Here is a 26,749-nt window from a genome sequence, read left to right on the forward strand (position 1 = left end):
AATCGGGTCTAGACACTGACGAAGGAAACAATGACATCTCCTTGACAACAATGATCACAACGTGGACATGTAGCAACCGCTGGGACCAGGGGCGTCATTAATCAAAATGTCCTTCGACTTTGATTACTTTGTAGTGATTTGAAAAAAATATGATGAAATTAAATTAAGGAAAATTAATACCTACAGCATTCATACTTTGAGCAGTGAACAAAATGTATTTTAGTTTATGAAATAATACGAGGGATAAAAGAAACAGAAAATTCCACATAAATCTAGAATTTTGACGTCAAGACGACTTATTATTAATAAATCACAACTTTGGCTTGGATTCGGTCGTAAGTACAACAGTCTGGACTGAGCAGGTGAATTCACATAAATAACCTTTAGAACTCTGGTCCCAGTCATCCAGGACTTGTTTACCTCCTCACTGGCGACTAAACCTGTGCAACAGAGAGACCTCGAGTCTCCTGTGCCACATCAACTCTGATGTCCACAACCGCACGCTGTGGCACGCCGTGGCACGCCGTGGCACGCCGTCATAGATCTAACGGCCAAAATAACAATGCGGAGCAGACGGGAAACAGGGAATTGCCATTTCTACGGCCTTGGTGCTCGGGTCCAAAATGTTGGCACGTGCGTAGCTGCACAAACCGCCAAACATATCGCTCTGGTTCAAGAGTTATTCACAGTATCCTGGGGCTGATCCGCTTCAAAGAGCTCGGACATGGTAAACAAATCATAATGTATCTCGGTGGGAAAACGTGTTGTGAGCCCATCTCAAGACGGAGATACTGGTATAACTCTGTGTCTGTGAGTTGGAGCGGGCCAGAGGGAATAATGTCTGTGTAGTGATGAGGGGGCGTGAGGGGAGAGAGAGAGATGGAGAGAGAGAGAGAGAGGACTCGGAGCATTAATATGGGCGTGCCTGGGTGACTTGACATTGAGCTCAAACACTTCGCGTTCTCGCTTCCCTCTCTTCATTGGTTTTTCCCTGCTTGGCGCTCTGTCTTTTCCCCCCTCCCCTGACCGCCCGTCTGTGTCTGAAAGCGCCAAGGGCCTCTGCCGAACGGCAAAGCAGGGATTTTCCCTCTCCTTTATGGCCCGTCTGGCGCGTTTCTGTGCCCCCCCGTCCCCCCCCCCCCCCCCCCGGCCCGACACAAAATCCCACGCAGGGCAAAACATAACAAGGGAGGGGGACAAAACAGAAGAAAAAAAATTTAATAAAAGATCCGAAGCAAGGAGCAGAGGAAAGAGGAGTAGGGAGATAATAAGATAATTCCACGTACCGCTTCTCTCTCTCATGCTCCAACTTGACTCTGAGATCCTGTTGAGATGGAAAAGAACAACAGAGAGGATTTAGGACGGTGGAAAGTTCACCCCTTTCGCGCGGTTCTGGGCTGAACTGAGAAGGTGTCAGCTGAGAGCGGGGCCTGTGGACAAGACATAACACTCAGCCCATATTATTGATCGGTATTAGTATTACCCATATAAAATCGGCAGTTAAAGCATGGATAGAACTCCTCACAGCAACAGCAATAGCAAACAGGGGCATCATACAAGCCAAAATTATGTGTGGACAACAATTAGAGCGGAGGACATGGGGGCCCTTCCCTGGAAAAAACAACATAATGACAACATTTTCTGCAATTTGACATACTGTATATATTGAAAAGAAAAAGATTATGGCTCAGTAATCTCTTTATAAAGTAATCCACTTTATATTAGAGTAAATACTGTTATTTAGATCTATGACACAATTAGAAGAATATGTTTGATTCATTATAATAGAAATAAAATTGAAATGTTGTGCACGTGCCCCCCCAACTTGAATGGGCATGACGCCACCGATAGCAAAATAATATGCCCTGTGGCATGTTAAAGTGGTGTTTGTTGAAAATACCTATTTTCTAAAGACATGATACATTTAGCTCTGTTCTAATCTTAAGAATAAAACTGTTTATACAGAAATAATTTTTTTGCCGTAATATTTGCCATGATAGATACACGACAGCACTGTATTGTAATGTACTGTGCACATTTGAAATGGATTGCATTTAATCTCTCCACTACACTCCGCTGTTGTTAGTCGTGTTTATCATGCAGGAAGAGATCCTTCAGCGTGGCTCCAAAGCTGGTGTAATATAGCGAAAAAGGTTTCTATTTATAAACAGTGCAGGATGAGGTAGGAATCCGGCATGCCTGCATGAGCTCACGGCGCTACGTTCGCGCTGTATACTTTAACATCACATCTGAGGACTGTGGGTAAAAAGGTAGGCATTTATCCCTGGAGCCACCCAGGTCAGCCGTGCTTGGAGCAGAGACCCCTCCCTCCTCTCCGCTGCTTGCATACGTTTCATCATGAACGCCGTCGCTTCGAGATGGAGCGGCCAATTATCATTCCACCGGCATGAGGAAATGAAAAGGCACGAGGACGCCGCAGACTGGAAGACGAGAGACGTGAGACGATCAAGGAGGGTGAAGTCCCTCATCGCACATGGCCGGTTTGACCGATAAGCCATCACGTACAAGTTTCTTTTTTTGATCCACTTTTTCTCCTCTTTTTCTATTTTTCTCCCATCTCAATTTCGCTGTGCCAATTCTCCCCTCCCCTGTCTTGAACATTGCTCGCATATGCCCCCCACTGGCCGGTTGTAGGGAGGATAGAAGCATTGCATCACGTGTCCCCTCCGATACACGAGGAGGCAGCCTGTCACATCTTTTCACCTGCCAGCGCAGACTCTCATTGGTGAGGTGTAACGTGTGGGAGGCTCACACTACCCCCGCCATTTCCTGTCTCTGCTGTGCAGACGTCCCCCAACCGACCAGTAGGAGTCGCTGTCCACAACGTCCGCTGCGCCACCCAGCCGCCTCATCACGTACAAGTTTCAAACATTTTATAGCCGTGTAGAGATGCTGTGCTTAACAGACCGCATCTCAGCCATACCACTATTCTGTTGTTATGAGTAGACTGATCATGGCTGTTGCCAGGCTGAACCGGACACCGCCAATTATTTTGGGATTGTGTGCGTGTACCTGCATAGCATGCGAGGCTGTCCTCGACTCTGATCTGTAAAATTGTGTTTTCCCGCATGCAATCATGCAGAACAACCTCTTTAAATCTAGTGCTGAACCGGAGTGCTTATCGCTTTTCAGGAAATAACTCATTCAGCGTGGAGAAGACGTGTTGGAGGAGCTGATCTCTGTGTAGAGATGTCAAGCTGGAGAGAAGGACTGGTCCACTTCACTGGGAGGAAACCTGGAGCTGACCCAGTGTATACTTGTGGTGCAAACACCATGGTAACCATCTCACTGCAAGTGTTTCATCAGCCATTTGTGACGTGCGGACGGAACATGTCTGTATAATTGAACCTGGAGTGTGTGAATGTGATATATATATCCAGTGGTGGAAAGTATGTTTACTCAAGTACTGGACTTAAGTACAATTTTGAGGTACTTGTACTTTACTTGAGTGTTTTAATTTTAGGGAACTTTGTACTTTTACTCCACTACATTCATCTGAAGCCATCAGTTACTAGTTACTTTGAAGAAAAACTATTTTGCATAGAAAACAATGCAAAGATTTATGAAGATTATCTACTTTCACATTTGAAGCCTTTCAACTTCAAGAGGACGTAATCAGAGCAGCATAACTGGACCACATACCACTTTAACATAACCTTTAATCAGAGCAGCATAACTGGACCACATACCACTTTAACATAACCTTTAATCAGAGCAGCATAACTGGACCACACACCACTTTAACATAACCTTTAATCAGAGCAGCATAACTGGACCACATACCACTTTAACATAACCTTTAATCAGAGCAGCATAACTGGACAACATACCACTTTAACATAACCTATAGAGAGGTCAATGGTTTGAGGGTTGAATGCTCCCAAGCACTGGAATACACAAACGTTATGTAGAATGCATACTTAGAATTTTTAATGGAGGACTTTTACTTTTACCAGAGTACTATTTTATCTGGGTATTTCTACTTTTACTTAAGTAAAGGAACTGTGTACTTCTTCCACCACTGGATACATCACCAGAAAGTGCTCAACTATGAATGAACACAACACTCTTAACTTACCATCTTGAAAACATTGCTCCTCTAAAAACGTCAAACGGACTTATACGTTTTTTTGTCTGAGGTATCAATTACAATCTAATTACAAGATGTGAACGTAGAGAAGCAGGCGTTTGATGACAGGCGTGCAGCTCAGACGCATGTTTGATGGCTGTGTGTTAAATTGAAACAATTGAAAGGCTGAGGTGCTCAATTATCACGCAACAATCATCTACGAGATAGGCAATGTTTATGCATGAGATACATATTTGCATGAGACACATTGCTTCCCATGGATTAGCTATATTCTGCACTGCAGTGTGCAGATGATTGCAGCGGGTAAAAGGTGGATGAAACACCCGTCCAGGGCGACTTCCATCCAGGGGGCCGCTGGGACATTTTAACCCTCGTCATCAGCAGTGGACAGAGGTGGACACTCATTTATCACAGTGTCAGGTCAGATTTCTAGACAGCCGCAAGTATTGACACAGCTATGCGTACACACCCTCACACTAAGCCCTTCCACTGAGCCCTGTGACATGTGCTTGGGTTAGATGGCGGGTTCAAATGATACAAAGCTGTATCCGTTTCAACGGTTATTGGTCACTGTCGAACCTCGTTAGCTCTTAGTACAACGAAGGGTCAAGCGGGACCTGAAGCTGAGGTATTGTTCCTCGGGCCAACATACTGTAGGTACACCCCGAGGGGGAAAGCAGAGAAGATCTCCTCAGTGCCAGTTATGGACTGTATTTGAACTAGGGGTGCACCGATCCGACTTTTTCAGTCCCGATACCGATACATGGGCTTTGGGTATCGGCCGATACAGAGTACCGATCTGATACCCATTGTTCAATTAATAAACTGTATGCCTCACTGTGTGGAAGAGACTGGGATCATTCTCTTGTGCAAGGCAACATCAGGCTTGACTTAAAACAAATGAACACAGATATAAATGTACTGAATTGTTATTTATTATTATATTATATTATTATAAAGAAAATAATTTGTCTCCGATACCCGATCTAGCTATTTTAGTCATATCGGGCCCGATATCCGATATCAATATCGGATCATCCCTAATTTGAACCACGACACCTACGATTAGTTTTCACAAATAACACACAGAGGTCAGGCATCCTGTGTAGCAGCTTTAGGTGGAGTTCATATGAGTGGATGAGTGGTGACGTAGTAGCAGATTCAGGTGGAGTTCATGAGTGGTGATGACGTAGCAGCTTTAGGTGGAGTTCATATGAGTGGATGAGTGGTGACGTAGTAGCAGATTCAGGTGGAGTTCATGAGTGGTGATGACGTAGCAGCTTTAGGTGGAGTTCATATGAGTGGATGAGTGGTGACGTAGTAGCAGATTCAGGTGGAGTTCATGAGTGGTGATGACGTAGTAGCGCTTACCTGTTTGTAAAGTAAGGTCCTGCTCTTGGACTTGTGGCTGTTATGCTGGGCGTAGCAGCGGCCCAGGGCTGCCAGGTCCTTCATGATGGAGTTGAGCGCCTCCTCGTCATCTAAAAGGGAAGGAAGGAGACAATATTATCATACTGTGATGGTTGTAGCAGATGAATTGTGATGTAGCTTGCAGTTGCAATATCGTTTATTTTTAGGTTAGCATGTAGTTTAATCCTTTGTAGTGTGGTTGTGAATGGTTAACCTTATGTAGTGTGGTAGTGAATGGTTAACCCTTTGTAGTGTGGTGGTGAAGGGGTTAACCCTTTGTAGTGTGGCAGTGAAAGCGTTAACCCTTTGTAGTGTGGTAGTGAAAGTGTTACAACTCTGGCTGTATTGTGGGAATGCAAATGTGACCCGATGACTTGTCCTTGTATTATAACAATGTAGTACTTCTAGATGTGACTGAAGCACCTCTGACTAAATTCTTCCATGAATTACATGCATTTCTTATGTTACATTTGACATTAGATAAAGATATTAGGGCCGGGCGATTAATCAGAGTTTCAATTTCAATTCACGATTTTGGCTTCCCACAATCGTGAAAACAAGATAGAGATTAAATTATGTTTTGTCTTGTGTTGTAAACGCAGTGCACCCTTCCTTCACAATGGTCGAGAAGAAAGGTAAAAGTAATTCAGTCGTCGTCATATGATGTTCTCAAATCAGTGAGTAATTGTGATAAACATTTTTGCCATAATTGAGCAGCCCTACTACTGTAGATAGTTTAACATTACAGTCTTTACAATATGGATATTGCATTCTTTCATATTGCAAAGTCAACAATGCATCCAATATATTTTTTGGCCCTAAAATACATCCCGTTCAAGTGTTTTAATGAACCAAAAATAAAACATGGCACATAGCCCAGTCCATAATGTGAAATCTTTCTACTGGTGGATGCAAACACCATGGTAATGATCCACAGTGATATGAAGTGACGTTGCTTAGCAATAACACTAATGGTTATTCATAGAAATCAATACTGTTGTGGGGAATTGAGAGAAAAAGATCAAGCCTACAGTTATGTCGTTATGTTAGGAACAATAAACCCAGTGTGTCAGTCACATGGGCCGCTGTGGTTTGCGTATGTCGCGCTCAGGTCAGTCACAGTAAGGGAACACCTGGCCTGCTCACTTCCTGCTCCCATGCTATCTGTGGAGTTTCCAATGCGGAAAACAATCCTGTGTCACCTGCCTGACCTCTGTGGCGCAAACCACCATCATCATAACGCCATCGCGCTGTAGTCATTACTCTCTCCTCCGTCAAGTGGGGATAAAACATTATGGCTCTCCAGTTTCCTCCTCACCTTTCCTTTTGTGGTACAAAACTACCTGAGCCATGACAATTTGTCTGTATGTGTGTGTGTGTGTGTGTGTGTGAGTGTGCGTGCACATGGGTGTGTGTTTGTGAGTGAGTGAGTGAGTGAGATAAGATATTCCTTTATTGATCCCCTTGGGGAAATTCAGGCATCATAGCAGCATGGGGGAGGGGGGTACAGGTAGTAGAAGACATGATACAGGTCATAAAATTATACTACAGTGGAGAAGTAAAAATAAAATGTTTATAAAAAAAGGCAGTGTAAACAATATAATTAACTCTGGGCATGTACATTTGGGCAAGTAGGCAGTGTAAAAAGGTCAAGGTGCAAGATGAGGGTATGTATGCCCTCTCAGTTATATTTGCCCTACAATAAATATAGTTACAATATATATATAATCTAATAAGCGAATATAATATATATAATCTAAAAATGCTAAATATATGCTCTGATGAAGTAAGTATACAGTATACACATAAGGTGCAGTATGCATCTTTTTCCGATCTAAAGCCGGTGCAAATAGCGCTGAAACACAGTTTGCTATCAAACAGAGGACGCGCAACGGGTGAAATGAGGTGGTAACTGCGTTCCATCAGCATTGTGTCCGGTGCAATTAGCGCATATTTAAATGAGGTAATATGGGTGGAACATGTCCCCTTTCTATGCAAATGAACCTCGTCCAAAGCCACTCCCAATCCACAAAGCCCGGCGCAAATTGCAGCGAGCAGTTAACGAGACGCAACTACAGTCTTCACAGACTTGGTGGTAACTAAGCGCTAAGCGCAAAGCCCTAAGCGTTATAAATGGGCATCATGCCAGCGTCACTGCCAGCGTCACAGGTGATCATGGCAGCAGTAATTGTTGGCAGACGCAGGCATCGTAATGCCAGGCGTGCCCGTGAAAGAATATTTCGAAGGAGAATATCACCCATTTTATTTAAGTGAGACCGAAATCATCCGGAGACACAGGTTGCCAGCTCAAGCAATCCTTTATCTACTGGATGAAATCAAGAATGATATTGAGCCACCCACCCAGAGATCCCATGCAATCGTATTTATTATTTAAATATTGTTATTTAACGTTGTCGGCTTTCCCAATGTTTCCCAATGTTGATTGATTTCGATTTTGCATCATGATGCAACTTTTATTTGCTACTTGTTTTATTATGCATTCACATTACATTTACATTTAGTCATTTAGCTGACGCTTTTATCCAAAGCGACTTACAAGTTCTGTACGACAAGCCATCAGGAAGGGCACAACTCTATCAGCTGAGCAACAATGTTCATCAAAGTGTTGAGTGCTACAGTGTAGGTTAGTTTATTAGGACAAGTGCATGACAGTACGGTTAGTTAGGGTTAGATTTTTTTATTGTTTTTTTTTTTTTTTTTTTAATTCAGATAATGGTTGAAGAAGTGCGTCTTTAGTCGACGGCGAAAGATTGGACGTGATTCGGCTGTCCTAACTGGGGTGGGTAGTTCATTCCACCATTGTGGGGCAAGGACTGAGAATAGGCGACTTCTCTTTGATGACCCTCCCGGAGCTTGGATAGGAGTAGGTCTGAGGCGGCCAGAAGATGCAGAGCGTAGGGGTCTTGAGGGTGTGTAGTTAGAGACCATTGACCGGAGGTAGGCGGGAGCGGTTCCCTTTGCCGCACGGTATGCTAGGTCGAGGGCCTTGAAGCGGATTCGTGCAGCAATGGGGAGCCAGTGCAGGTCCCTAAGAAGTGGGGTGACATGGGCCGACTTCGGTAGGTTTGAGATCAGGCGGGCCGCTGCGTTCTGAATGAGTTGAAGAGGCTTAGTGGCAGTGGCCGGGAGGCCAGCGAGCAGTGCATTGCAGTAGTCGAGGCGGGAGATGACTGTTGATTGGACGAGGAGTTGGGTGGCTTCTTTTGTCAGGAAGGGGCGTATCCTTCTGACGTTGCTCAGGAGGAATCGGCAGGTTCTGGTCGTCGCTGCGATGTGAGCAGAGAAGTTCAACTGGTCGTCGAGGACAACACCAAGGTTCTTGGCGGTCGGGGACGCAGTCACAGCTGTATTCTCGACTGTGATTGAAAGGTCGGTTAGGGGGGAGGATTTGGCCGGCAGGTGGAGCAATTCTGTTTTGCTTAGGTTCAGTTTGAGGTGGTTGGACGTCATCCAGGCTGAGATGTCGGACAGACAGGCCGAGATCCGCTCAGAGACGTGGATATCTGAGGGAGGGAAGGAGAGGAAGAGTTGAGTATCGTCGGCATAACAATGGTAGGAGAAGCCATGAGACGTGATAATGTTACCCAGTGATTTAGTGTAGAGGGAGAAGAGAAGGGGTCCTAAAACCGAGCCCTGGGGGACACCCGTCCGCAGGGGGCGGGTGGCCGACAGGGTCCCTCTCCATGACACTTGGTAGGAGCGGTCATTGAGGTATGATGACAGCCATGTCAGCGCAGAGCCAGCCACTCCCATTCCTGCGAGGGCCGCAAGGAGGATCTGGTGGTTGACTGTGTCGAAGGCTGCAGATAGATCTAGGAGAATCAGGACAGAGGAGAGGCCTTTCGCTTTTGCTAAGTGAAGTGCCTCTGTGACCGCAATGAGGGCTGTCTCTGTGGAGTGACCAGTCCTGAAGCCTGACTGATTAGGGTCTAGGAGGTCATTCTGTAAGAGATAAGCAGTAAGTTGGTTGGATACAGCACGTTCAAGTGTTTTAGAAAGGAAGGAGAGAAGAGAGACAGGACGGTAGTTGCCTATGACGGTAGGGTTCAGGGTTGGTTTTTTTATGAGCGGCGTGACTCTGGCTTGTTTTATGGAGGTGGGGACCACCCCCGAGTTGAGTGAGGAGTTGATGGTTGCAGTTAGGAATGGGAGGATGTCTGGTGCTATGGTCTGGAGGAGTGGGGAGGGTAGCTGGTCCAGCTGGCAAGTAGTCGGACGGTTTGACGTTACCAGTGTCAGGGTCTCTGCTTCCTAGTTTTCAGTATGAAGCAATGTTTCTCAGTGAGTGTGTCCTGTCCTTCCTTAACAGAGCCCAGTACAGAGTGTACATTCATTATATAAAGCACTTTGAACTGCAATCCTTGTATGAAAGGTGCTATATAAATACGTTTATTATTATTATTATTATCATTATTGACTGCACTCACGTTCCAATTGTACCACCGCCCACTCATATGCTCCAGAATAAAAGTTTAATTTATAATGTATTTGTCCATGTTATTCAGCAGTAGGCTATAATTTATGAGCAAACGAAATTAGTTAGATTGGACATTTTGATTAATTATTTCAAGCGGAGAATTGAGAAATTTGGCACTACTGATATATGAAGTTATTTCAGGACACTGCCTATATTGAATAACATGACAAATGAGTATGAGCAGGGCACGAAATAAACTTTTTGACTCACCGGCCATCTACCCGCCAAGCATATTTCTTACCAGCCAAAAAAAATTACGCATTTTTGTGTTACATATATATATGTATATATGTAAATGTATATGTACATTTCAAGTAGATGGGGTATTATGTTGAAGAATACACTTAAATAAGAGGCCAGAGTAAAATTTTAAGCAAATTATTTTAATATATTTATTGATGATTGATTAATCAATACATGTCAATTCAATCTTAAGCTTAAATTGTAACCTACTGTTAAACATCATCAGACTCCTCACTCTACCCTCTTTGCAGGATTTAACAGAACATAATAAAATGTGAAGGTTTTATAAACCTAACTTAAACCTCCTCAATCATGTCCTCATCAGAGTCCTCTGGTTTTCTTTTTGACTTTGAGAAAATAATAATCACACACAAAGGGATAATGGCTTATAGCAGACTTAATGATTTTAGAATATTTCAGATAATGAAATGAAATAGTCATCAACTATCCAGTTAGTATTTATAGTGTAACGTTTGGCTTTAAATCATATTGAACGTAGAGAGAGAGAGAGCGAGAGAGAGAGAGAGAGCGAGAGAGAGAGGGGGGAGAGAGAGAGAGAGAGCCCCCGTCTGAGCAATAGTATGCAGCCTCGTATGGGTTCTGCGGTCCTGCAGCTGGATGCATCTCCGTCTGAGTCGCATAGTTGATGATGTCACACACACTAGACTAGGATGTCAACAGAACACACGGAGCCTGGATGCATGAAGCGATATGAAGAAACCAATAGCCAATAAATGTGAAGTTATCCTTGAACCCCTGTTGTCAAGCCTCGTTAATATAACCCCTTTCCTCACTAATGGAACAGGTTTTGTGGACTCACTGACGGTGCTTTGAGCGTTTCCAGGATTAGCAGCTAACGCTAAATAGCTTCATGGTCTGTCTGTGTCTATAATGAAATGATAGGAAAAGCTCTGCGAAACGTTCTTTTGTTAGGTGGTCCCGCTCTCGCTGCCGCGGTGGGTTTTCTTTTTAGCAGTCGGCTTACTCTTTCCATAGTTCCACATTATTTGTAACCCATTTGTGGGGCGGCGTGGCTCAGGGGTAGAGCGGGTAGTCCAATGATCGAAGGGTTGGTGGTTCGAATCCCGCTCAAGCCCATGTCCATCCCACTGCCGTTGTGTCCTTGGGCAAGACACTTAACCTACTTGCCTCGTATGAATGTGTATGCATGTGAATGAATGTTGGTGGTGGTCGGAGGGGCCGTAGGCGATGATTATTCGCCACGCTTCCGTGAGTCTGCCTCAGGGCAGCTCTGGCTGCAATTGTAGCTTACCACCACCGGTATGACTGTGTATGAACGAATAATGGACTCTGTAAGCGCTCTGGGGTCACTGGGGTGTCACGAAGAGCGCTATATAAATCCAATCCATTATTATTATTATTATTTAAAGTTATTAAGCTAACGTTAGCTCCCTACAGTGCAAGCAGGCGCCACAGGCAGTCAGGACAGAAGAGTAGTGGATGTGACATCGGTAAACAAGCCACAAATTAGGCCTGTCGTAAGACCAAAACACACTGCAGTTTTAATTATTTTACATGACTATTTTGTGACCCGCCACATGGCGGACAGACCTCTCACTGGCACTCGCCAAACCTAAAATCTGGTCGCCAATGGCGGGTGGCGGGCTCTAATTTCGGGCCCTGAGTATGAGTGAACAAAGCAATGAGTGCTTGAGAGGTTAGTCACCTTACTAAAAATGCTTCATATATCTGCATGAATAGAACAATTAGATTGGACATTTGATTATGTATGTCATCATGCACAAGCACAATGGAAATAAAGAAAGAAAGAAACCCATTATTATTTATTTATCCCAAATTAACATTCTGACGGCCGGTCTGCAGGCAGTCAGCCCGTGCACCAGGGTTTCCGTTAGAATTTTTTTTTGCAGGTCTGAGTGTCCGGTAGATTTCAATCTACCGGACAAATGGGATAAATTCCGGTCAGAGTTTATTGAGCTTAAAAACAATTGATAGGCCTATATAAAGAATGACATCATCAAGGCATTTATAATATTTTAACTTAAAACTAGGCTACTTTTGCGTATATACAGTCATTAATATATTCCAAATAAAATGAGTCCCTCGAGACTTCGTGCTGCTGCCGACTTGAGGTGTCGGTGGGCAGTCTGCCCGACCTTAATAAACAGCAGTCTGTTATAATCACATTTTTATGAGCTAACGAATTCCGTTATATTGGACATTTGTATTAATTATATCAAGCGAAGAACTGAGAAATTTGGCAGAGAGAGACGGCAACATTATCGTGGGTTTGCGTGATGTATATCTCCACTCCAATTACCGGTAACTACCTGTACCCCTCCCCCCCCTCCCCCCCATGCTGCTATGATGCCTGAATTTCCCCAAGGGGATCAATAAAGGAATATCTTATCTTATCTTACCTCCCAACGACTTGGTGCTGGTCATAATGTGCTGTGAAAATAATTCCCTCTAAACACAATTTGATTATTTGAATTGTATTAAAATAGGCTAAAATTAAATAGCCTATGCGATGAACGAAACAATCATTTGTTTCATCGTTGCTTCACCAAGCAGCCGGTCTAATAATGACATCCTGTTGTCAGCGCGAGCTGGCTGCTGATATATTTACGTGAAGCATGGAGCAGCAGTGTTTTTAGGTCCGGTCTGGAAACCGCTCGGCAGCGCCCCCACCCAACAGCTGAATTGCCAATGGCTGAATTGGAGTACTGCACCCTGCCGGCCGGCAGATGGATGCTTCTCGCAAATATATCAGCAGCCAGCTCGCGCTGACAACAGGATGTCATTATTAGACCGGCTGCTTGGTGAAGCAACGATGAAACAAATGTAATGATTGTTTGTTTCGTTCATCGCATAGGCTATTTAATTTTAGCCTATTTTAATACAATTCAAATAATCTAATTGTGTTTAGAGGGAATTATTTTCACCGGACATTATGACCGGAGAGATTAAATATGTCGGACTTCAACAGATTTTGCCGGTCAAATACCGGTAATTACCGGCTAACGGAAACGCTGCCGTGCACATTGCTATACATTAACAGTCGTCTATTATAATCACATTTAACATTTTAAGCATTTTATGAGCAAACACAATTCGTTAGATTAGACATTTGAAAACGGCCTCGAATGGCCAAAACCTGTCTGGAGATTATAGCCTTCCTTCGAAGCGGCACGGCGGCCCCCCCCGTCCGAGGATGGTGAGCCGGCCCCGGCGGAGCAGGCTACGGACATCGGGAAGTGACAGGCCTCGGAGCTTTGGTATGCTAAGCGCAGGCTATGCTAACTTTCGGGCTCTCTCAGCTAACTAACATTCCACTCGCCTAGCACGGCCTTTCGGCCAATCAGAACTAGGGCTGGGCGATATGGCAAAAAATCATATCGCGATAACGATATGATAATGTTATCATATTTCTCGATATCGATAATTATCGAATTGTTATAAGTATTAATTTTTTTTTTTTAAATTAACAACAGATGTATGTTTATTTTGCAGCAATTCTTTGTCATTGCCGCCATCTTTAGTGTTACATCCCCTCACACTCCAGTTCTCAGGCTGCAGCTGGTTTAAAAGCGAAAGTAAACCGGCTTCTCTGCTGGCTGTGGCTCCAGGGGAGTTGAACAGTGCTGGCTCTGCTAGTTTATTTTCGATCTTTTGGCGCTTTTTTGGTGGACAAACCACCGCACATGTGCACCGTGACTCGTGACTGGAGTCTAGTTCTGCTAGCACACATAGCCTACTGTGTACAGACGGTTTCAAACTGTATTTTAAATTAGAAAGCAAACAAAATAAATGGACAAGAGAAAAATAAATCTCAATTTGGTCAGTATTGTCATTTGGACAAGCAAAGCCATTATTTTAAGTTGCAGGCAAGAAAGACAAGTCTGTCCACTGTCTCTGGTTTTAAAACTGCCCTGTTGCAGGTCAAAAAAAAAAAAAAAAAAAAACGTTTTTTTTTAATTTCGATATTCGATATCGATTATTAAAATATATCGCGATATTTATCGTTATCGTTATATCGCCCAGCCCTAATCAGAACGGTAACACTCATGGTTTATCTACCCTGTATATTTCCAGAAATGGGTATGCACATTGACTATTTTCAAGTATAATTCAGACGACTTGTGCTTTTTAACGCATTGGTCTTTTTATTGTCTGAGCATTGAACTTTGCACTGGTCTTCGCATTGACTGTTATGCATATTGTCTTTTTTCAAGTTTGCACTTGGACAAACTGTGCTCCACAGGTTTCACTCAAAAGAGCTATGTGCTAACGTATCTGCCAGTCGAGGGGGATGGCCCTCTCTTGGCGGAGCTATCTACGTGAATCAGGAAAACAGGCCTTGAGCCTGATTAAGCTAAGCTCGAGGTGTGCTGGTTGTCCAGCTCTCCTAGCTAACATTACCAATGCCACAAGTCTACCATGACTTTTTTGCTCCGGCTGAATGATTACGCTCAAGGTTTGTATCCTCTGTTTTCTCAATGACGGGTACGCATGTTGCCTTTTCTCAAGTTCAACTCAGACGAGCTATGTTTTAATGCACCTATTGTTATCGTCTGCACTTTGAACTTCGCATTGAACTCTGCATAGATTTATTCTCTCAGTTGAGTGAAGTGGTTTCCTTTTTTCTAAATTGTTACAATATTCCTTACAAGTTATTAGTATGGTTAAGATACATAATGTTGTTGTGGTTGCTGTGCTCGGTCAAGGTTGACCAACTGATGCTTGATCGATACCGGACAAGTATTCTGAAGTGGGGGAGGGGGGAGGGAATGGGGGATTGTGTTTTTTGCTTTTCTTTCCAGTCGACTCGCTCCGTTTTATTTTTATTTTCACGCTCACACTTGGAACTCAATAGGACCTTAACAAGTGGATATATATCTATCATGGTGTTCTACTCCAAACAAATTACATTCAGTCATACTGCAGCCTAATTTGAACATATTGATCTGGAATACAGGGGGTCTCAATATACCACATAAACGCACAAGTGTACTAAAGTGGCTAAAGAGTAAGGATGTGGACCTTGCGTTACTGAGTGAAACACCTTTTATTGGCGGATAACGCAAGACTGGCAAATACATTTTACCATAACATAAGTTCTTCTTCTTTTAGCACCAGGGCCCGTGGTGTAGCCATAATAGCGAAGCGAAATTTTAATATTAAACTGTTAGATGTGTGGTCTGATGCTGATGGCCGAATTACTATTGCTAAAATAGAATGTTCTAACCGGAAAATTGCGCTGATTTCTGCATACGCCCCTAATGTGTATGACGCTAACTTTTATGCTGTACTCACTGCAGCTATGCTGAAACTACCTGATTACTCATTAATAGTAGGAGCTGATTTTAATGCAGTTTGGGATGCACTGATTGATAGGTCCAATCACGCTGAAACCTCTGATCAGAAGCAAGCTACCACAGCCCTACAGGCCTGGTCTAAGGACACGGGGGTAATCGATATGTGGCGATCGCTCAACCCATCCTGGAGAGATTATTCCTTCTTCTCGTTGAGACATAAGACCTTTTCCAGGATTGATTATTTTTTTTCTTTCCCACGTCTCTTTGATAGCTTTGATGTTGACTTATAGCACTTTCAGACCACAAAGCTATCCTACTTAAGGGTTCACTCAGTAAAATAACGTCCCGCGCCCCTAGATGGCGCTTTAACTCTACACTGCTGAAAAATGGAGAGTTTAACTTGCAATTTAAAGAGAAGCTCACTGAATTCCTGCAGTTTAACGCTGGTTCGGTACAGGACCCCAGAATTCTATGGGATTCGGTTAAGGGTTTTATCAGAAGTAGCACTACTCTCTTTGCATCTAATCTCTGCAAGGGTCTCCAAGCTGGTGGAATTGGAAAAGCTTCATGCCACGTTGATCTCTTCATTGCAGCACAACTACTCTAGTCGACTGGAGCTTCAAATTAAGGTAGTGAAAAAGGAGATTAACTCCATTTTAAGACAACAATCTGAATTTCAGATGCACAGAACAAGACAGCACTACTACTTTCACGGCTCCAGGCCTAGTCACCTACTAGCTATGAAGATACGAGCCAGTGAGCAATTTGCGGATATCCCTTCCATTAAGAACCAACAGGGGGAGGTAACCACCAACCCCAAAAAGATTAATGATACATTTCACTCTTTTTATTCCAACCTGTACAAGTCAGAGGTGGTCTTTGATCATACCAAGCTGGAGGATTTTCTTGATCAAATCAACCTACCACAGATCTCAGAAGATAGTGCTAAGCTGTTAGCTGCTCCTATCATGCTGGTTGAACTTAGAGAAGCGATGCGGATATGCAACAGGGCAAGGCTCCCGGATGGGACGGCATTCCACCGGAACTCTATCTTGCATTCTGGGATGTACTCGGTCCCTTATTACTCTCGATGATTTTACACTCAATCAAAGAGGGCAATTTCTCCAGAGACGTCAATATGGCGCTTATATCTGTTTTACTCAAGAAGGATAAGGACCCCACCGAATGTGGCAGCTACAGGCCCCTAAGTCTTCTCGGAGCCAATCTTAAGCTATATGCCAAGGTTCTAGCCACCCGACTCCAAAAACATATGACATCTCTAGTTCACCCTGATCAGACCGGCTTCATAAGAGGCCGCCTGGTTACTGATAACATCAGATGGTTACTGCACGTGATTGATGCCAGCAAGGATGTTGCAGTCCCTACAGCGGTCATGTCCTTGGACGCAATGAAGGCATTTGACAGATTGGAGTGGTCTTACTTGTGGGCAGTTCTTAGAAGGATGGGGTTGGGTGAGGGACTGGGTTTTATTCATATGATCAAAGTTCTCTACACAGGGCCTTCGGCCATGATCTTAACAGGAAAGTTCTGCTTGCCACTCTTCTAGACAGGGTTGCCCTCTTAGTCCCGGTCTTTTCGCCTTATCCCTCGAACCTCTAGCTCAATACATAAGACAATCCCAAATTATATCTCCTGTTTCAATTCAGGGCACACATCACCATATCAGCTTATATGCAGATGATGTACTCCTGTTTATGCAGAATCCCTCCGTCTCTCTGCCTCATCTTCTCAACGTGATAGATGGCTTTAAGATCAACTGGCCAAAATCTGCTTTTCTTCCACTAAATGAGCCTGCGAAGGCTACCATCCTACCTGCAAACATACTTATGGTCGAGCACTTTAAATGTCTCGGGATTGAAATATTCCCCACTATTAGCCAGACGGTAAGGTATAATTACTCCAGCCTGGGTGACAGGATTACGAATGACTTCAACAGATGGTCCAAATAAAAAAATGCATTACAGGCCCGTGCGTCAATAATTAAAATTAATATTTTACCCAGAATTTATTTGATCAGCTCAATGCTCCCGTTGCCTCCTCCTGTTGGTTACTGGCAGAAATTGCACTCTGCCTCATATAAATTCATTTGGAACAATAAACGCCCGCGCTTGAAGAGATCAACTGCCCAAAGAAGTAAACTCGATGGGGGCTTAGCATTTCCAGACTTTAAATATTATTTTCAAGCTTTCTCCCTGAGACCTCTGATCACTTGGTTTGACGCTCAAGCAGCCATGTCTTGGCGACCATTGGAGGAGAAGATGATGTCCCCACATAGACTTCAGGATATTGTGTATACCAACATTTCAATTAAGCAATGCAAATTATGATTTGGCCCTCTTATATGTGATCCAGACCTGGCGTGACACCCAGAAAGCGTGTACTAACCGCCATAAATGGCACATGCATTCCCCTCTATTTAATAACAATTTACTCCTTATTGGACAACAACCTATTAGGTACCCTAGATGGGAAAAGAAAGACATCCACACGTTGGGGGATATCTTCAATAACTCTGGTGTCCGTTCTTTCCAAGATCTATCCAACGGATATGATCTCCCCGGATCCTCCTTTTTCTTTTATTTACAAATAAGAGCAGCTCTGAGGGCTCATGGCGTTCCATGGGATGTTCCACTAGAGCGTCACCGTTTTCACAAATTATTTTATGACAAAGAGACATCGAGAGGCTTAGTTTCTGACTTTTATTGCCATTTACTTACGTCCTCGTATAAGGACCTCCCCCTGGATACGATTTGGAGAAAGGATGTCCCGGAGTTGGATGTAGATTTTGATTGGGATGCAGTCTGGGAAAATGTCCGGCTGTCCTCACGCAACCCAGATCACCAACAGATTCATCAAAATTTTGTTCATAGGACTTATTTGACCCCTAGACAATTGAATCTAATGGGTCTCAGACCCGACTCTCGATGTACCTTATGTCCAAACGGTGCCACCGGAACATTTATGCATATGTACTGGGAATGTCCTCCTGTTGAGCTCTTTGGGGGTGAGTGTGTGTGGGGGGGGGGGGGGGGGGGGAGAGCGAGCGAATGCCCATGTCCACTTGTTTTTGGTGTTTCTATTTGTATATTAATTATGTATATGTTTTGGGCCCCTTTGCTCGTGTGTCTGATGGCCGCAGGCTCGGAAGGGGGGGGGGGCCCTGGTTCGGGGTCTCGGCGGAGCATGGTGTTAAAGAGGCGGGATGCTTTGGTTCGCTGGGGCGCCGGACCAGGGGTCCTCGAGGGATGGGGATAGTGGCTGCCGTGTCTGATGAGGGTGGGGGCTCAGGATGTTCACTGTACAGTATTTCTCCATTATTGTCTTCCCTTTTTTTTGTGTAATATATTGCTGTTTTGTGATGTATTTTTGTGTATTATTGTTGTATTGTGATGTGTCCTGTTCCATGTAAAAAAGTTTATACAAAAAAAGATTTGATCACAAAGAAATTAAATACAAATTAAGCAAGCTCTATACATTACGAAGTAAACAAAATAAAATACTAAATGAACGGAATACTAATGGTGAAAAATACTGTTATGTCTATGCCTCATTTCGGGTTTATTTTTCCCCTTCCTGATATCTGCCAACAGCGCTGTCAGGTGCAGACTGCTCCGCGAGCCAACTGCGCTGGAGCAGATCAGGAGCAAACTGCACACATAATGGGTGTGTCTGCGCTAGTATCTCATCCGTGCAATGTCCTTTGTGCAGGGGTGCAGTGCTCATGATTAGGGTTGGGCACCGAAAACCGGTTCTAATTAGGAACCGGTTCCTAACTTCCGGTTCTGGAACCGGAAGTAACATATCTGCATTTCGATTCTAAAAAAAAATTAAAATAAAAAAAAAATATTTTTAATTTTTTTTACTTTGTTAATTAATACCCTAGTTACAGTACAGCAACCAAATTAAACTGTATCAAGTCAACTGAAAATGTGAATAGTATGAAAAAAATGTAAAGTTAAAAAAAAGAAAAAATCTCCTGCGAAATAAGCTGTGACCTGCACCTCAAAGAATCGGAATCGAGAATCGTTCAGAACAGGAATCGATATGGAGAATCGGAATCGGAATCGTTCAAATCCAAACGATGCCCAACCCTACTCATGATGCCATGCGGTACCACGCCGTTCCACCACTTTCCTGAGCAGAAGCATGCGCACGCACATGCACACGCGTGCACACAAAAATGCGTTCACAATGTTCACTCGACTCGTCATGCCGTGCACCAAGTACAGGTACTCACCTAGCTACTTGTCTTTGCATAACAATAGCATAACAAAGAACGAGAAGAGCAAAACCAAAATACAAGCCCTGTACCAATTGGTGGGGGTTTGCTTGAGCTGTGGAACCTCTCACTATGTGACAAATGGTCCTGACTGGAAGGATGACATTTCACAAGTTGTGCTTCAGAAGGAAACTGTCCTTCTGTAAACTGTAAGTTACATTGTTAATTTAGTTTGTATTTACTTTTCTAGTTTAAGTTAATTAAATTAAAGAAATTGTAACTACAATATTGTATCTATCTACAATTACATTTAAAACATTGTTTGTTTTTCAACCATATCTGTTGACAATATAATTTCTTTATATATTGAATGCTACATCCTGATACCTTTTTCAGCTTCTCTATTTCAAGGCAACGTCATTAAAACAGCGTGCAACCACTTATGAAATCACCACTGCCTTTGTGAATAGCTCGCAAAGACTGAGCAGATACCGCGCGCAAACCCCGCGCAGTTAAGGGTGCAATTAAGGGGTGGGGGGGATTCTCCAGGATAGCCAGCTTCCTTCTGATCCCCCTCTCTGCCACCACCTATAGTCTGACCAGCTCGACTCCCACCACGGAGCTAGCCTTGCTCACCAGCTTGTTCAGTTTGTTGGTGTCCCTCAAATTGATGTAGCCCCCCCAGCATGCCACAGCATAGAAGAGGACGCTGGCCACTACAGACTGGTAGAACGACTGCAGCAGTCTATTGCACATGTTGAAGGAACCGAGTCTTCTCAGGAAGAACAGCCTGCTCTGTCCCTTCCTGTAGAGGGCCTCTGTGTTGTACGACCAGTCCAGTGTATTGTTCAGGTGTGTGTGTGTGTGTGTATTAGTGTGTGCATATAGGTGCATAAAATTAGGGGGCATTCATGGATTGATTTTCTTACACACACACACACACACACACACACACACACACACACACACACACACACACACACACACACACACACACACACACACACACACACACACACACACACACACACACACACACACACACACACACACACACACACACACACACACACACACACACACACACACACACACACACACACACACACACACACACACACACACTCCATGCAAGGCCTCAATTGTGAAACAGTCCGTTTCACTCCAAACACAGGCTACCAATGTAAACAAACCTCTATAACCCCAAAATACAGCAAAGAAAATTAAATTAAAAACTCACGTTTACCTGTCTAGCGTCCGTACTTGTATCAACATGACCCTATTAATCTTCTCTTTTACTTTTGGCATTACCCATTTATTTGCCTTACAGATTAGGCCTTTAACCGTTTTTTTACCCTGAAAACTAGCGAGCTGCTTTGTTATGGAGACAGTTACTAATCACATCTATCTTGGCAGCTGCTGCGCTTCACTTCTGGCGCGCCACTGGCTAGCGTTAGCTGACAAAAGAGAAGCCCAAACAACAATGGACCCTACCGCTGCCAACGGCCACACTGTTGGCCACTCGCAGGTGAAGAACAGCCCGGGACGGGAGCGGCGTGACTTATTCTCGACAGGCGGACGGAAGCGCGGTGACGGCGGGAACAACGGAGAGGAATGGAACACCGCCACTCCTCTGGCTCCTCCGCCCGCTGACCGGCTCACTCGCTCCATTCACCGAGGGGGCGAGCGGGGCGACGGCGGGAGCGATAAGAAAAGGCACAGAACCCTTCACCGAGCCACACCCGCACTATCTCAGCCCACACTGTGACCACCAGGAAGGAATAGCATTGAGGAGGAACACTGAGAATACCGGCTGTGTGTGTGTTGGGGATGAGGAGGATCGAGAGGGCGGGGGCCGGGGGGGTTGAGTATCTATAGGATCTGGGAGTTATCTCTGCAGTCTGCATATCCTAGATATATATACTGGATATACTGAGAGGACCCCTTTATTTGCATGGAGTGAATAAGTGGAACTTAAAGGATAACTCCAACATTTTGGGAAATTAGCTTATTTAACATCTTCCCTGGAGTTAGACAAGAAGATACATACCTTTTTTGTCTCTGTGCATGCATTAGGCTTAGGGAACAAACGCTCCGTTAGCATAGCTTAGCTTCATCACTGGAAGTGAGGCAGGACAGTACCCTGACGTTCCCTACAGGTTTGTTGATATTCTCATTCCTTCAAAGGATCTGAACCGATTGAAGTTTATGGATACCATGACTTAAAATCCTCTTACCTTGACGATTAAAAGCCTCCCCAATTTAGAAAACAGTAATCCAATGGCTGGTATTGATAATATACTACTAACTACTGGACGCTCGGAGCTAACCGGAGCTAACGCAGAACAGGATGTGTAAAGCAAATATAATGACTTCCTTTCTGGGGTTTTCAAAATAGAAGTGCGACGTTTATAGCAGCGGAAAACGTTTATTTTGTACATTATCTAACGTTAACACGACCTAAACTAACGTTACAACTAACCTAAAGTTAGTTTAGGTTTGTGTTAACGTTAGATAATGTACAAAATAAACGTTTTCCGCTGCTATAGACGTCGCTCTTTTATTTTGAAACCCCCCAGAAAGGAAGTCATTGCTCTCGTTATCTGCTTGAGTGTCCGGTTAGCTCCGTTAGCGTGCAGTAGTTAGTAGTATATCAATACCAGCCATTGGATTACTGTTTTCTAAATTGGGGAGGCTTTTAATCGTCAAGGTAAGAGGATTTTAAGTCATGGTATCCATAAACTTCAATCGGTTCAGATCCTTTGAAGGAATGAGAATATCAACAAACCTGTAGGGAACGTCAGGGTACTGTCCTGACCCACTTCCAGTGATGAAGCTAAGCTCTGCTAACGGAGCGTCTGTTCCCTAAGCCTAATGCATGCACAGAGACAAAAAAGGTATGTATCTTCTTGTCTAACTCCAGGGAAGATGTTAAATAAGCTAATTTCCCAAAATGTTGGAGTTATCCTTTAAAGGAACACGCCGACGTTATGTGATTCAGAGACCATTCAGTTTCCCTTGCCGTCACAATGGCATTCTGAACACGCCTCCGTCACACCATTACAGGACAGACAAACAGGTTGCGGGGCCCTCTCAGAATACCTCCACTCTCTCTCTATCTCTCCCCTTCTCTCAGCGCTTACAAGATAAGACTGGCTAAATGACAGGGGAAAAATGAACTCATCCAGAAGAAAACAATAGCGCAAGTGTCTGAGAAGGAAACGAGACATCCATATCAGTAGGGTTGGGTACCTTTCACATTTGAACCGATACCTGTGAATCGGTACCTTTTTTCTGTACTTTAGTCTCTAAAAATGCAATCTACCTACCTCAGTTGTGAAGAAAAAAAATCCAAACTTCAAATAACCACACTTTCGACCGTTTTCGCTTGACTGCTTTGTTGTTGAATCAAGTCTAATCCTAGGTAAGCATATATTGTCCGTGTGAAGTGAACGTTGACGTGAATGTGCGGCACACTTCATAGGTTTCGTTTTGTGGTAAACGAAACATTGACAAAAAATATATATAATAATAAAATAAAATCTTTTTTTTTACAGTACCGAAATGTGGCACCGACGGATCTCACGTGAATTGGTACTCTGTAGTACCGACGTGATTCGGTAGGTACCTTTAAAAGTACCTAATTCGGTACCCATCCCTACATACCAGTGTTATGTCGCTGGGGCTGCCCCCCTTCTGAGTCCTCCACAAGTCTGCTCTGATCACCTGTCGCCTGGGCTGCCCCCCCTTCTGAGTCCACAAGTCTGCTCTGATCACCTGTCGCCGGGGCTGCCCCCCTTCTGAGTCCACAAGTCTGCTCTGATCACCTGTCGCCTGGGCTGCCCCCCTTCTGAGTCCACAAGTCTGCTCTGATCACCTGTCGCTGCCCCCCCTCTGAGTCCACGAGTCTGCTCTGATCACCTGTCGCCTGGGCTGGCCCCCTTCTGAGTCCACAAGTCTGCTCTGATCACCTGTCGCCTGGGCTGCCCCCCCTTCTGAGTCCACAAGTCTGCTCTGATCACCTGTCGCCTGGGCTGGCCCCCTTCTGAGTCCACAAGTCTGCTCTGATCACCTGTCGCTGCCCCCCCTTCTGAGTCCACAAGTCTGCTCTGATCACCTGTCGCCTTAGTCGACTCGAGGTCTTCTTTTTGTCACTTTGTAGTTCATCATATTCACAGCGATTTTCACAAATTCTGCTTTTTTTTAACCAGGAGGCGGGACCGAATGGAATGTCACCTCTCCGGTCTGTTGGAAAGTCATAGAGCTCTAGAAAAGAAAAAAAAGATATATATAAAAAAAAGTATCCTAATAATAGAAGGTGAGATCACGGCAAATTCCCAATTGGGAAAGACTGGTCAGAGGTTAACCTCCTAATAGCTAACTGTTTCAATGGAGCCGACCACTATGAACAGGAAGCAGGAGTCACAGTCGGCTGGACTCCCATAATTCCACGTCAGAAAAGAATGTACAGGCTTTACATGGAATCATTCAAACACTCATTCAATGGCAGGAGAGAGAGGGGGAGGGTATCGGATTCCTCCACACCCACACGGTGCTGCATATATCCGTATCCGTGCGGAGAAGCATGATGTTTCACACGCTTGGGCTCCTCTGTGTCTTCGTTGTACTTATTATTAAAAGGCTTCTTGTTTAGCTGCTCCTTCTTCGGCTAGACGGGAAGAGGATATTCAGAGACAGGATGCTAGACAGTGTGTGAGGAGAGGAACCTTACTGCTACTAGGGTTGCACGATACACTAGATACTAGAAAAGTATTGCGGTACCCAGCTGTTAAAAACGGTCCAATACTCCATTTTATTAGTATCGTCCTGTCCCTTCCCCTCTCTCTCTAGCTCAGCAGCTGTAACAGAATCATTCGGATTATTTAAGTTTCAACAGTGTCAAAAGATTCGGTTATTTTATTAATAAGAAAGGTAGGTTTTTGCCACGGTATCGTTTCAGAACCTGTATCGTGATACTTAGGCTGGTAACGGTATCAAAGTAAAAATTTGGTATTGCAGATAACACTAATTGGGACATCAACCGTCCACATTGTTCAAGGCTGTGCAGTGGTGGAAAGTAACTCAAGTATTTCTACTCAAGTACTGTACTTGAGTACTTCCACATCATCTATAGATGTAATTGGACCAAGGACTGAAAACTCCCACGCACTGTAATACAGGAACTTTCATATAGAATGTGTACTTTTACTTGTAACATTTAATATCAAATTCTTTACTCTACTTTTACTTAAACATAATTTTTACTTATATTCTGCCACTTTGTACATCTTGCTGAGTCACTCTACAGCAGAAACCACAAGTCATTTAACTTGAAACACAGAGACTGAATGACAATCATTTCTCTCTATGTGCCTCAACGGTTCTCTCTCTCTCTCTCTCTCTCTCCCTCTGTGTGTGTGTGTCTCTCTCTCACTCTCAGTCTATCTCTCCGTTTCTCTCTCTCTCTCACACTCAAGTCTATCTGTTTCTCTCTTTCTCTGTCTGTTTCCCTATCCCCCTCTCTGTGTGTGTGTCTCTCCCTCTCTCTCACTCCCTCACTCCCTCCCTCTCTGTGTCCGTCTCTCTCACTCTCAGTCCATCTCTCTCTCCGTCGCTCTCTGCCTCTCTCTGTCTCTCTCTCTCTGGTGACAAGCAGACAGCACCACCTCCACAGCCACAGAGCTCTGGGCCGCCCTGTGCATCGGCAGTCAAGGTTACAAAACAAACAAGAGAAGCTCTGTGTGTGTGTGTGTGTATGTATGTATGTGTGTGTGTAGATGTGTGTGTGTGTGTATATGTCTGTGTTTCTGTATGTATGTGTGTGTGTGTGTGTGTGTGTGTGTGTGTGTGTGTGTGTGTGTGTGTGTGTGTGTGTGTGTTTCCATGCATGTACTTACTTTACATGTTTTATGAAAGAGACAGAGAGAAAGTGTTTGTGTGTATGTGTGTTTATGTGTGTGTGTGTGTGTGTTTATGTGTGTGTGTGTGTGTGTGTGTGTGTGTGTGTGTGTGTGTGTGTGTGTGTGTGTGTGTGTGTGGGTGGGTGGGTGGGTGGGATGGTGTGTGGGAAATGTGTGGTGCACACAGACGGCTGTGACGGCTGCCTGTAAATGAGGGCATTACATCATCCTGCCTGGTGACCTCAGGCTGTTGCCAGGTCTCTGCCCGCCAGGCAACCAGCTAGCCAACCAGCCAAACAACCAGCTACCCAATCAGCCAATCAACCAGCTAGCCAACCAGCGAGCCAATCAGCTAGCCCACCAGCCAATCAACCAGCGAGCCAACAAGCCAATCAACCAGCTAGCCAACCAGCCAAAGCAGCATATGATGGGGAGGTGGAATTATTTACAAACTGATGATGATGTTGAATGGAATTTTTTATCTTTTATTTTATTTGTATTAGACTCGTCAGTGACAAAACCATGCCACTTTCCAGGAATAGAGAACAATGACATTTGAAGATAAATTATAAATAAAATTATTAAATAAATAATTTTGGCATGCATAGATTAGCTGTATGACAGGGACGGGAAGTAAGACAAAAAAATAGGAGTTTCTCACGTCATGGTTCCTTCCAAGGGCCTCGTCCTCAACTAAAGAAACTCTTAAGTCAACTAAATGTCATAGGACTTTGTTGGATAATCCATTCGTTGATTTCATCGACAGATCTGTAAAGTTCCGTTTCCCACATGTAATTATGCAGAAGGACTTAAATCAAATCAAATTTATTTGTAAGGCCCGACAACACACGTTAATGTCCCCATGGGCCGTACACGTCTTCTTTAAACAAGTCAAGAAAAAACATAACAATAAGTCAAGAACAGAACAAGAACACCATAGGGTCCAACAAATTTAAAATAAATGCAAATAAATGAAAGAATGCAAGCACTCCCAGACATACCCCACGCGAAGGTAAGGAAAAACTCACTAAAACCTAACAATAGGGA

General features: G+C 44.0%; 1 protein-coding gene across 3 annotated transcripts in view; it reads right to left on the minus strand.

The window, feature by feature from the left end:
- The window catches only part of map3k22 (mitogen-activated protein kinase kinase kinase 22), an 84,054-nt gene that overhangs the window by 37,451 nt on the left and 19,854 nt on the right, over positions 1-26,749 (minus strand). For all 3 annotated transcript variants that reach the window (XR_014620364.1, XR_014620365.1, XM_084326511.1), the window contains exons 4-5: positions 5,483-5,592; positions 1,287-1,324 (exon numbers count right to left, since the gene is read on the minus strand). Coding sequence is in view for 1 of the 3 variants with exons in the window: in XM_084326511.1 (XP_084182637.1) it covers positions 1,287-1,324; positions 5,483-5,592 (148 nt within the window). In the remaining 2 variants the exon portion in view is untranslated. The remainder of the gene's footprint in view (positions 1-1,286; positions 1,325-5,482; positions 5,593-26,749) is intronic.

The sequence above is a fragment of the Notolepis coatsorum genome (genome assembly GCF_963971535.1).
Source record: "Notolepis coatsorum genome assembly, chromosome: 12".
In the NCBI taxonomy this organism is placed as follows: domain Eukaryota; kingdom Metazoa; phylum Chordata; class Actinopteri; order Aulopiformes; family Paralepididae; genus Notolepis; species Notolepis coatsorum.